At 42.3% G+C, this 12,584-nt stretch overlaps 1 protein-coding gene across 5 annotated transcripts in view; it reads left to right on the forward strand.

The window, feature by feature from the left end:
• LOC137534105 (L-threonine ammonia-lyase-like) overlaps nt 1-12,584 on the forward strand; it is a 101,364-nt gene that overhangs the window by 50,649 nt on the left and 38,131 nt on the right. For 4 of the 5 annotated variants that reach the window (XM_068255465.1, XM_068255467.1, XM_068255466.1 and 1 more), the window contains 2 exons: nt 61-186; nt 9,039-9,206. In XM_068255465.1, the coding sequence (XP_068111566.1) occupies nt 61-186; nt 9,039-9,206 (294 nt within the window). Of the gene's footprint in view, nt 1-60; nt 187-9,038; nt 9,232-12,584 lie in introns of all 5 variants that reach the window. The other variant, XM_068255469.1, reaches the window with a different exon arrangement.

A 12,584-nucleotide genomic window follows, 5' to 3' on the forward strand; every position in this document is an offset into this window, starting at 1 on the left:
AACTGCAGTGCCCACCTTAGTGCCACATTACATTGATACTGATTCTCTGTCCGATTCTAGTGAGGAAGATGTGCTGCTGTCCATGCTGAGATTGCTAGAATATGAGAGGGCCACAGTGGATGCAGAAGGCGCCATGGGACTTGCAGCTCTAATGTCCGGAGCATTACCAGACCTAAAGGGAAAAAGGTATCAAGTACAAGAAATGAGCTATTTCCACTTGTAAACCTTGTTTTCTAACAAGAAAAATGTGTGAATGAAAGGTAAATACAAGCCATAGGTCAGGTACAACTTTTATATGATTGATTGGTGCTGAAAGTTCAGACCATTGTTATGAAAACTGCTACCCTCAGCTTTACTGACCTCCCTTCATATTAGTGCTGTCATGTGAGCTTTGTTAAAAGCTCCAAAGAACCATGACTGAGCAAGAGCTCATGCTCTGCCCTTTCTGCACCCCTTTGATTGTGCTCCTCTGTTCACAGAACCCTCAGCCAGGAGCATTCTAAGCATATATGGTCCACCCCCCCTCCCCCCCCCCCCCCCAAAAAAAAAATTGTAATGCCGCATGCCCAGGGTGCTTACGGCCAAGTCTCCTGCACACATCTGCGTGGTAGCACACATAAAGTGGGTGTGAGAGCTGACAGAGCACATACCCTTTACAGAAGAATGGGGGGGGGGGGGGGAGCTGCAAGATGGAGGGGAGGTCAATAAAGCTGAAGGGACATGGCGTTTATTTGGACACGTGTGCAGCTTCAGGGTATGACCACCTCATATTTCTGTTAGTCAGTTCAGATGTTCTTTATGGAAGTGTTTTTTGGAGAAGAAAAAACTTACAGTTTTGATTAAAATTACAAAGTAAAGTTTTTACAGGAAACCTGGTTTTGGGTGGAATAGATACCTTTTTGTTTTATTAGCATCCACATTCTTCAGTCTTCAACACATATATTTCAGTGAGCTGGTGAGACTTTTAACATTTAAAGTGATTGCACACATTTAAAAAATACATACCAAAAATGACCAGAATGGGTCGCCTCACCCTATTTTATTGTCTTCTCTCCCTCAAGCAATACCTGCCCACACAGTCCACAAAATCAAGGGTACACTGCAGAATGGTGTAGCATTGTCCCCCACTTTGCAGACCTATGAACAAGAGGCTCATCTCCACCTCGTGCTTGGGGATGTGGTGATCAGAAGTGTGGAGGTGACTTATGATGGAATCTGAATGTCTTATTCAATAAGGAGGCTGCCAGGTATCTGTTCTCCACACATAGAATAAGTACAGGCTACCTATTCCAACAAAATGTCAACATTTAAATAAAAACACCCATACACATAATTTATATCATGACAACAGCAGAGGACTTCTTATTCATGTTCGCCTCGTCACTTTGCTTCAGCCCAGCCCTATTTTTTATTGGGGGGCCTGCTGGCTATCTTAAAGGACCACTCCAGCAAAAAGAGTAAACAGTCCATCTCCTCATGGGGCATTCTCAGGATTTTCTTTGTTTTTTTTTTTTTTTTTTTTTTTTTTCAAAATTGAATTTTTATTTATTTTTAGAAAGAAAACAGGTAAAACATAATACAATGCATTGAATGTTCTTTTTCAGTTAACATGGATAGATATACATTGTCACATATATTGTTCAGATGATGAATAAGAGACGACAGTAATGGGTGGAATACTGAACAAAATATTAGTAACCTACAGCCAATTTGTTTTATCAGGGCTAGAAAGGGTGGGTATAAGGAGAGGAGACCCGTTTATGAGGGGTATAGAGGTATAGAGAGGCCAGCCTGCCTTCTCTTGTAGGAAGAGTTTGGAGATAGGATGAGAGTGGGTGGCTGTAGGGGCAAAGCCAACTACCTACAGCTAAATGTGGAGGGGGGGGGGGGAATCATTAAAGGTATTAATGGACTTTTTACGGGTATTCTTTGTGAATTTTCATTAACATTTTAACTGTGGTAATATGGAAAGTAAACTGGCTGAAGGTTTTGAAAAGGAACTATGTTAGTATACCAGGGGAAGTAGGACCTAGTGTACAACTAATACGTGTTCTATTTGAGTATAACTGCTTATAAAGCAGGGTAACAGGAATATATACAATAGAATTAACATGAGAGATGGGTGGTCTCAGTGTTACATAAGGGTGTGCCTTCTTCCACTCAGGTCTTTCAAGATAAGCAGAGTATTGTTGGTGGTGTTAGTTACAAAAATTTAAGTTAGAACTTATGTCAGGTCTAAAGAATCTAATATTTTGAGGGAGATGGTTATGTCTTGAGTTTTTTTGGTGATTTGTTCGAGTTTCAAATTGCGTTGTGAAAGAGCTATTACTTCGGATAGATTGGGTGTTAATGGGGTGCCCCAATGTTGTAGGATTGATTGTTTTGTAGCACAGAGTATATGAGCTATCGAGGTTCGGACATTTAGAGGGAATGTATCTATATCCGTATGTAGTAAAGCCATTTCTGGTGTGATTGAGGTGTTGTGGCCCATGATTTGCCCTATTATCTTTTCTATGTTGTCCCAAAGGGTGCGTACTGGGGGGCAGTTCCATAATATGTGGAAGAGTGATCCTGGGTGCTTGCAGTTTCTCCAGCATAGTGAGGAACTATGGGGAGCAAATTTGGCAAGCATTATGGGAGTAAGATACCAATTTAGAATAATTTTTTGGAGAGTTTCCCAGTGTAGTATGTTTGATGAGGTTTTAGAGATGCTAAGGCAGGCTTTTATTAACTGGTTAGTATTGACTTCATAGCCTAGTTCGTTTGACCAGTAAGAGGCAAATTTTTGGAGGGAGGGGGGATTGTTATGAATAAGGAAGTCGTACCATAGGGATATGCCCTTCTTAAGTGGTAGGGTAGTGTGGAGAAATGCATGCAGAGATCTGGGCAGCTTTGGGATTATTATGTTTTTTTTTGGAAATAAGTGAAGGAGTTGTGCGTATTTGAGGAAATCTTCTTTTGGTATGCGAAATTGGGCGTTTAGGAGGGTAAGTGGTTTTATAGTGTTGTTTTCCACCAGGTCATTGATGTGATTAATGCCTGCCTGAGCCCAAGATTTAGCTGAGAAATTGGGGATGTGGAACTGAAGGAGGGATATTGGGATTTTGAGTTGTAAGTGATTAGTGGTGGGAGTTTGATTAAGGGATAAGGATTTCCACACCTGAACGGTTGCTACCATGGTAGGGAGTGGAGGTTTAGTGTAAGGGAGCTTTAAGGAGATAGTGGAGAGCAAGGCTTTAAGTTCCAAAGGGTGGAATTCTTGTTCCATTTTAGTCCAGAGATTATGGGTGGAAGGGGACCACCATTGTTTTGAAGCTTCCAATATCGAGGCCTGGTAATAATAGAAGATGTTAGGTAGGCCAAAGCCCCCGTCTTTTTTAGGAATGTATAAGGTGTTAATTGCTATTCTGTGTTTCTTTCGTTTCCAAAAGAAACTGGCTAGAAGGGATTGTATTTTATTGAAGAAAAATTTAGGGATTGGGATATGGATGGTTCTAAAAGTATAAAGTAATTTAGGGAGGATGGACATTTTGAAAGCTGCCGCACGGCCTATGTGGGAAAGTTCTGTTTTAGAGATTTTGGACATTTCAGCAGTTAACATGGAGAGGAGAGGGAGATAGTTAGTTTTAAAAAGATCTTTAGTATAGTGGGGTAGGGTGATGCCCAGGTAAGGGAGGTGGGATTTAGCCCAGGGGAATGGGAATTTATCTGATATAGTGTTTATAGTGGTTTTGTCTAAGTGTTTTCCTAAAAGGAGTGATTTCCCTTCGTTAACTTTATAATAGGATGCAGACGCAAAGGAGTTGAGAGTTGCGATTACGTTATCTAATGAGTGAATGGGGTTTGTGATTGTTAGGATTACGTCATCGGCGAATAGCCCTATTTTGTGGTGATGGTTACCTGCGTGCAAACCTTCTATGTGTGGATTGGAGCGAATGGCCTCCGCCAGGGTCTCCATTATTAGGACAAATATGATAGGGGACAATGGGCAACCCTGGCGGGTGCCATTAGTTATTTTGAAGGGTTGGGAATTGAAGCCTGAGTGATTGACTGAGGCAGAGGGATTTTTATACAGTGCTGAGATAGCTGATGCGAATTGACCTTGGATGCCAAATGCATTGAGTGTATGATGCAAGAAGGACCAATGAACTCTGTCAAATGCCTTCTCTGCATCTAAAGTTAGATACAGAGAAGGCACCCGCTTGATCTCCGCTATTTTCATAAGATTTATAATTCGTCTTGTTCCATCTATTGCTTGTCGGCCTTTAACAAAACCTACTTGTTCTGGACCTATTATTTCTGGGAGTATATGGAGGAGCCTATTGGCCAGAATTTTCGCATATATTTTTGTGTCAGAGTTAAGCAGGGAAATTGGTCTATAGTTGGTTACACATGTTGGGTTTTTCCCTGGTTTCGGGATTACAGAGATTGAAGCAGATAAAAATTCAGTTGGTGTGTTGTTAGTGGAGATAATATTGTTAAACATCTTGACCAGCCTGGGAGCTAGAACATTACTAAAGGTGCGGTAATATTCATTTGTAAAGCCGTCAGGCCCTGGGGCTTTATGTGTTTTGAGATTTTTCATGACTAAGCGAACTTCTTCAAGGGTAATTGGGGTGTTGAGGTGTTTTAGTTGGGTTTCCGAAATTTTTGGGAGAGAGAGTGGGTCTAAGAAGGCGTTAATTGATTGTTTTGTAGGTTGTAGGGTTTTAGGGTCATTGGCTAAGTTGTAGAGTGAGCTGTAGTAATCACTGAAAGCGTTTGCGATTAGTTTTGGGTTAGTAATTAAATCGCCTGAGGTGGGATGATATACTGATTGGATGGTACGTTTGGCCCTGATATTTTTGATTCTTTGGGCTAAAAGTTTCCCTGCTCTGTTGTTTTGGGAGTAGGCAAGGGCTTTTGATTGTGATACTGCCCATTCATGTTTATTTAACAGAATTATTCTCAACTCTTGTCTTAAGTTGAAGAGTTCTAGTTGGTTTTTAGTGGAGGGGTTGCTAATGTTTACTAATTCTAAGGCCTTAATTTGGTGGAGTAGATCATTTGTTTGTTTATGGATATTCTTTTTTTTCCTGGCTCCCAGTTTAATCAGCATGCCTCTTGAGTACGCTTTATGGGCATTCCATACAGTGGTGGGATTTGCGTGTTCGGTTTCATTAAAGCAAAAAAATTCTGAGAGATGGTCTTGTAGCAATTCTCTGTTTTGAGGGTTGTCTATAAGAGAGTTATTTAGTTTCCATGTGCACTGCTTAGCAAAATGTTGTGGAATGTCCAGGGTGAGTACAATGGGTGCATGGTCAGACCATGAAATTGGACCGATAGTGCATTGGGAGGCAAATTGTAGAGTTGAGGAATTGAGGAGAAAAAAGTCAATTCTGCTGTATGACTTGTGAACTTGAGAGTAGAAGGTAAAGTCATGTTCGTTACTGTGTAGTGCTCTCCAGGGGTCATACAGTTGTTCTTTATGTGTCCAAGTTAATAAGGACGGCATTTTGCGGTCTCCAGCGTATGTGGAGTCTAAATGTGGAGAGATACACATATTGAAGTCTCCGCCTATTATAAGATGGCCGACTTTAATAGAATTTATTTTGTCCAAGCATTTGTTAAGGAAGGAAATTTGTGCGGAGTTGGGTACATATATACAGGCTAGGGTGACTTTGGTCTCAAAAATTGAGCATATAGTTACCAGGAAACGACCTTGTGGGTCTCTAATTATTTTCTCAATGTTGGCAGCAAGTCTATTGTGGAGAGCAATCATGACTCCCCTTTTCTTCTTTTTGAAGCTGCTTAAAATTGGGGAGGTGAATTGTTGATGTGAACATTTTGGGGTTTTGCCTTCTGCGAAATGGGTTTCTTGGGCCATAATAATGTCTGCATTAGATCTTATTGCTTCAGACCATAAAGCAGTTCTTTTTTGTGGGGAATTTAGACCATGAGCATTGATAGAAAGGATGTTAAGTTTCATAACTAAGTAGGAACATTTTTGCTGCAGAGACCATAAATGATTTAGCTATATTAAAGACCTGGTAGGGGAAGGGCATAGGTTGTGTAGACAACAAGGGGTTAATCAGACCATAATAAACAAAAAACCATGAATTAAGTAGAATCCACAGGTGATGTTCTGTGGAGGTACACTGAGAGATATTATCTCTCGTGATAGGGGCTTGCGCAATTGCGCAATACTTAATTTTTAGAGAAATATTTCAAAGTACTCCTTAACAGATTATTTAACAGTGTGCCATTCTAGAGGTAACTTTTGGGCTGGTTGTTTTCTGTTAGAGTTGTAAATAGGAGGGGGAGGAGGAATATTCCAGTTTTGGAGCATTTTTAAGCCTTCTTCCAGTGTTTTGATCACGTACACGGAACCATTTCTATTAAGTAGCAATTTGGTAGGGAATCCCCAACGATATGGAACGTTGTTGCTTCTTAAAGCTCTGGTGACTGGGTTGAGGGCTCTCCTGGCTGATAGCGTGGCTTGTGAGAGATCAGGAAAGACTTGGATGTTTTTGAAGGGGTCTGGTAGCGAGCCATTCTTCCTGATAAATTCTAATAGGTTCTCTTTGGTTGTAAAACAGAGAAATTTGGCGATAATGTCCCGGGGAATGGTTTCGGGGAGTGAGGCCGGCTTGGGAAGTCTATGTGCCCTGTCGATCATAAGTTGGAAGTCGGCTAGATCGGGAAGGGCAGCTTTGATTATTTTTGTTAGGAGAGGTTTGATTTCCGCAGGTGATATCTTTTCGCTGATGCCCCTAAATTTAAGGTTACAGCGCCTATTCCTGTCTTCGGAATCCGCAAGCTTGGCTTTAAGCCATTGTATATCGTCGCTTTGGTCAGTTATAGAGTCGACTGTTTTATTATGCTCTGTGATGATTTCTTCCATTCTGGATTCTGTGTGGGAAATTCTCTCTCCTAGTTCATCAACTGATTTCTGTAGTGAAGTGGTAATAGGGAGGATTTCTGATAGCAGAGATCTTTTAAGGGAAATCAGCATTTCTTTCATATATGCCTGGGTGAGGGTAGTTTCTGAGGCTGGGAAGGCTTCTATGGTAGGGAGAGATGCAGTGTCATGCTGCGTAGCTTGATCTGCTAGGCCGTCAGATTGTGCTTCCTGTGAGGGCTGTTCAAGTCGTGGCTTAGCTCTACGAGGGCTTCTTAGGTCGGGGGATTCTGTGTCAGGAGTAGAGGTACCTGAGTCTGCAGAGCTGCGCCTCTGTTCCGCTGGTTGTGAGGGCTCGGCTGGTAGTGTGGAGGATCCGCTGTTTTGCCTTATGGCCTCGTGGCCGCCGCCATCTTTGGAGCTGCCTGTACTCCTGCGTGAGCCGGAGAAGAACTCCGTGAGTTTGCGGGGGACTGAGGAGTTCTTTTTACGCTTCCGCATGCTGTCGGTGTCCATCTCTCCTTCCGACATCTCGGTGAGCGGATTCTGCTTGTTTGGCATCATTTAAGCCGCTTTGTCTGTAGAAGGAGTACGGAGCAGGGGAATCAAGCGTCCAGTCTCTACTTCCGGCGGACACGCCCCCCAGGATTTTCTTTGTTTTTAAAAGCAGTTTAACTGTCAAAATATTATGATATCAGCCAGCCTCCCTGTTCCCATGCAAACTAATTTGCTAGTTAGACTTAGCAACCACAGTTCAATGAATGCTTTTGAAAACAAAGAAAAAACGGAGAATCCCCCATGAGGAGATGGACTAGTCCAAAACCTGTAAGTTGCCTCAGATTTTAACTGCTTATTTTTTTTTTTTGCTGGAGGGGTGCTTTATAGATTAACCTCCCTGCCATTCAATTTTCCCAGGATTTCTGTGCAAAAAGTGATAAAATGTATTTTTAAAAGTTTTTTTTCCTGTAACTTGCCAAAATGTGTCAAGCAAGGGTCTAGTATACAGTGCAGGAGAGTATTGATGTGTATGCATGTTTATACTGTTCACAGCATGTTTTTATGGACGGATATATCTGTCCATAACGCTAGGGAGGGTTAAAGGAGGAGTAGAAGGAAAACAGATAATCCACACCATGTATCTACCAGTAATCTAAATACTGTTCTTTATTCATAAGGGACAAACACTTTCATACCACTAAATATACAAAAGCATGGGGGAGAGGAACAGTAGTAGCACAATACAAGTTTAGGCAGGCTCCATCATGAAAATAATATCGGTAGAGTATATAGGTAAAAAATTATGCAACCTGGTCCTGAAGGTGGCACATGGCTCCATTTGTCTTATACTTTACCTCATACAGGTACATATTCATCTTGGCTTCTGAATGCTGTATGCTTGCCAATGCACTAGCATTGAGTTCTATTCACATTGCTTATTGGACTCAAAAAACCCGTGTGGTTTTCTGGGGTCACTTTCAGGAACTACACGTTACCCTTATCACACATCATCCTCTGTACCATGACATTTTGACATTTACTTCGCCATTGTTTGACAATATATACATATTTATATAGAGTGATTGCTTTTTTTGCACTGTGCACTGTTACAAAAACAAAAAAGCTTTATTCAACTTTTTCCATAGTGTGGCTGTTTTTCAATAACATTAGACAAGGGTGCTCTGCAAAGGGGAGGGGGAAGGGAGTGAGAGGCTTTCAGGCATGTTTGGGGGCTTTGCAAATAAGTATGATTGACACCATAGACTTCAATGCAAAATTACCAGAATTCTGATCTAGTTGGAATCTTTGCAGTAATTGCTTGTCTTTGCAATCTGACATGGAATTGTAAACTCTTAAGTCTTATGCTGGGAATATAACATGAATTTTTTGGCAAATAGATGACTCGGTAGATAATTTCCCACAGGTCCGATCTGATTTTAATTGTTTTTCTGAATAGAAGTGAATGAAAATCGATCGGAAAAACGATAGAAAAATCAATCTGCCAGTAAATTTGCTGGAAAAACTCATCGTGTATTCCCAGCATTACAGTTAGAAATGACGGCCACCCATCTCAACTAACAATGAAAAATTTGAGAGTGGGCAATTGGGGTTTTCTGTTTAATAAGGAACCCTCATTAAGCACTGCATCTTTGCTTCACAGAGTGGCGGTGGTGGTGTGCAGTGGGAACCTGCCGTTACCCTTACTGCGTCACTGCCTGGACAGAGCTCTGGTTCTTGATCATAGAGTCTGCAAATTCACCGTGGTCTTGCCAGATTTTCCCGGGGAGATAACCAAGCTGTTGGAGACCATTGGACGGGAAGAAGTCAGGTGATTATACAAGTACACCAATCACGTTAGAAAGAGTTTCCCCACCTCCCTTGGTATTCATTTCCTACTTCAAGTAGTTCAGTGTTTATTCTGATATTGACCAACCACCTGTGATTTATCTAATGTTGTTGGGCTTTCATACAAAATACACTTTCAAAGGAAATCACAGGGATGATCTGATTTAAACTGCATCTGTGTAAGAATGTGCCTATGCTATAAGTGTTATGTTCTCTGCTTTATGGTCCATGATCTTCTGCACTTGTGTGATATCACATTTCCCAGCCATTTGGCTTAGGCATCCCCTAGTTCCCACCATTACTGTCCAGTCAAGTATTTCAGTAACCAATAGACTTGTATCCTATGGGATAGCAGGAGAGCAGCTGGGTTGGCAAAATGCGGTCAGAAGGCACTGAGTGTAACCAGTATCTGTATTTTCCACATAGGTGGCATAGAGATCTGTGCCATAACTGCTGTAAAACAAATAGGATGATTCAAGTAGGACATGTTTCAGGGACAAACCCAGGATTTTCAAGGCAGTGTTCCTAAAAAAGGTCTCTCAGCCATGCACAATACAGTATAATAATATGGTATCTTCTGGGTAAACATAATGCAATTTCCCGTCCGACTGACAGGATCTGACCATTATTTCCTCAATGTCCGATCTGATCCCGATCAACGACAGGATTGGTCAGGAGCAGTTTGGATACAGATAATAATGAGGACAGCCGACATTGCTGATGAAGGGAAAGTGAAGCATTCACACAGCAGGGCACAGGGCTGTGCTCATACCTGGCTCTTTTAAGTTCCACAGAGCTGCTCCATGCTCTGTACACACACTGCTGCTATGTGTTTTATTGCATTTATTGTACTGCTTGCATCGAAAGGTAGACTGCACACTACCGTATATACTCGACAATAAGTCTAGAAATTTAGATCTGTCTCACTGAATAATATAGTATAGGGGTCGACTTGAGTTGGACCTAAATTTCTGACTCATAGGCAAGGGGTGGGGGGGGGGGGGCAACACCTCTCCCTTAACTTTTGCAGAGCAAGTCGCAGTGCCCAGCGTGCTTTATAATTCCCCTCCCACTGTCGCCCTTTGCTTGGAAAACCACTACTTTGTATGGCTTACTTTTGGCCTGAGAGGGTTTTATGCTCAGAATGCATGAGTTTTTTTGGCAGATTTACTTTCCGATCGATTTTTCAGAACATTTTTCCGATCGATTTATGTTCACTTCTATGAGAAAATCGTTCAGAAAAATGATCAAAATCAGATCAGGCCTGTCGGAAATTATCTATCGAGCCATCTATCTGCCGAAAAAACTCATGGTGTATTCCCAGCATTCCATTGTCTCTGAGACACTGACATTTTTACCAGCCAGTGGCTGTAAAGGTACGTACACGTGTGCAACTTAATGCACGACTAAACCACCAACCACACGACATTGTTTGCACCACCATTACATACACAAATGCTGACCAACTAAACAACCAACTCATTTAAATACTGTGCTTGCACATACCCCGCATTAAAAAAAACAACAACTAGTCATTCAAATGACTTGTACACACATGGCTAACCTGCCTAATAGTTGGTCAGTTGATCGGGCAAACTGCCCGTTATCAGTTGGTCGTCTAGTCATTTATTGCCCGAACACTTGCCCAACCAGTCGTCCACAGACAAGTTGGAGCAGCAGATTGTCTGCACGTGTGTACGAGCCTTAACTCTGAGTACACTGAGTAATATGTGTACTATTAGTGGCATTACCATTTGGACCAATTTACTCAGTGGTAAGTGACACTTTTTTGATAAAGGAAATGCCAAGAAAACACAGGTATAAAAGTCCTTGCTACAATAATTAACAAGGAAAGTACAAGGGGAAGATACTGGTCTGCAGTGCTTACTAAGGAGGGGGAGTGGTTAATGGCAGCAGTTAAGTGCCTGAAGAAGTTATTGGCTGACACTTTATGCAGTGTAATCATTAACCCCTGCTGGTCCCCAAGTGCAGATATAAACTTTACTGGGTTGACTTATACTTGAGTCAGTAAAAAAATTCCAGCCTAAAATTGTCCAATACTGGAGTCGACTTATACATGAGATTGACTTAAATTTGAGGATATACAGTAATCTTTTAACTCCAAGTTGAAAATTTCATACACTGAAAAGGACTGGACATAGACTCTTACGGTGCGTTTTTGCGGCTTGTTTCTGCCGCCCGATCGATTCCCCGCTCGATTCCGCGGGGAAACTTTTTCCATTGTCCCCCATGTGGAATCGAGCACGGAAACGATCGGGAGGGAGATCGGACTTGTAGGAAATTATCAATCGAGCCATCTAAATGGCTCTAAATCAGGGGTCTCAAACTCAATTTACCTGGAGGGCCGCAGGAGGCAAAGTCAGGATGAGGCTGGGCCGCATAAGGAATTTCACAATCGCGGCGCATCGCCGCCTCTGCCCGCCCCTCTCACTCTTCCTTCACAGAGAGGGGCGGGGAGAGGCGGCGATCCGTGCGGCGATTGACGTCAGGAGGGGCAGAGCTGAAGCTGAAAGCTCTGCCCCTTCCAGGAAATGCCGGCAAATTGCCCCCCGGGCGATTTGGGGGCACAGCAGCCCTCGTTTAGCGGCGGGGATGCGGCGGATTACTTGGGAGCACTGAAGCAAACTATAAGGAAGCTTTTGCCGGCGAGGGCCACAAAATATTGTATCGAGGGCCACAAATGGCCCGCGGGCCGCGAGTTTGAGACCCCTGCTCTAAATAGAGCCGTGTATTCCCAGCATTAGGATGTTCCCGCTTGAGCAGAAAAAGGACATTTTTTTGTCCATTTTACCACATTGCAAAACGGACAGTGAACAGATCTTATTTTATAAATAGGAGCCATTCACACTTATCAGTCTTTGCAGTATTACATATATTACATATTACATTTTTAAATTGCAGACTATGCAAAAGGTGTATGTGCAGAAGAACTGAAAACTTGAGAGGCTGTGGCGCAAATCTCAGTCCCCAGAAGACAAACATGCCTTGATCTTCCACTTGAAGAGCTACCAAAAGGTAATCACGGGAAAAAAATCATCCTTTCTATCACAAGAGATTGCAAATGCAGTTAACAAACCAGCCCAACTGTTCCGCACAGTGGAAAAACTCTGCAACCCAGCATGTCAAAAACTTAATATCGAGTCTTCAAAGGACCTCTGTGACCAATTTGCCCATTTCTTCACAGACAAAGTCTCCGCTATAAGGTCCGCCATCCAACTTACAGCATCTGAGCCTAATATAGCGCCGAAGACCATTAGCAGAGACAACGTAACACCTTGGTCAAACTTCAAAGAAATTGATGAAGAAGTCACATCAAGCATCCTCCTTCACGTCCGCCTAA

This window comes from Hyperolius riggenbachi, chromosome 10 (genome assembly GCF_040937935.1).
Source record: "Hyperolius riggenbachi isolate aHypRig1 chromosome 10, aHypRig1.pri, whole genome shotgun sequence".
Taxonomy (NCBI): Eukaryota; Metazoa; Chordata; class Amphibia; order Anura; family Hyperoliidae; genus Hyperolius; species Hyperolius riggenbachi.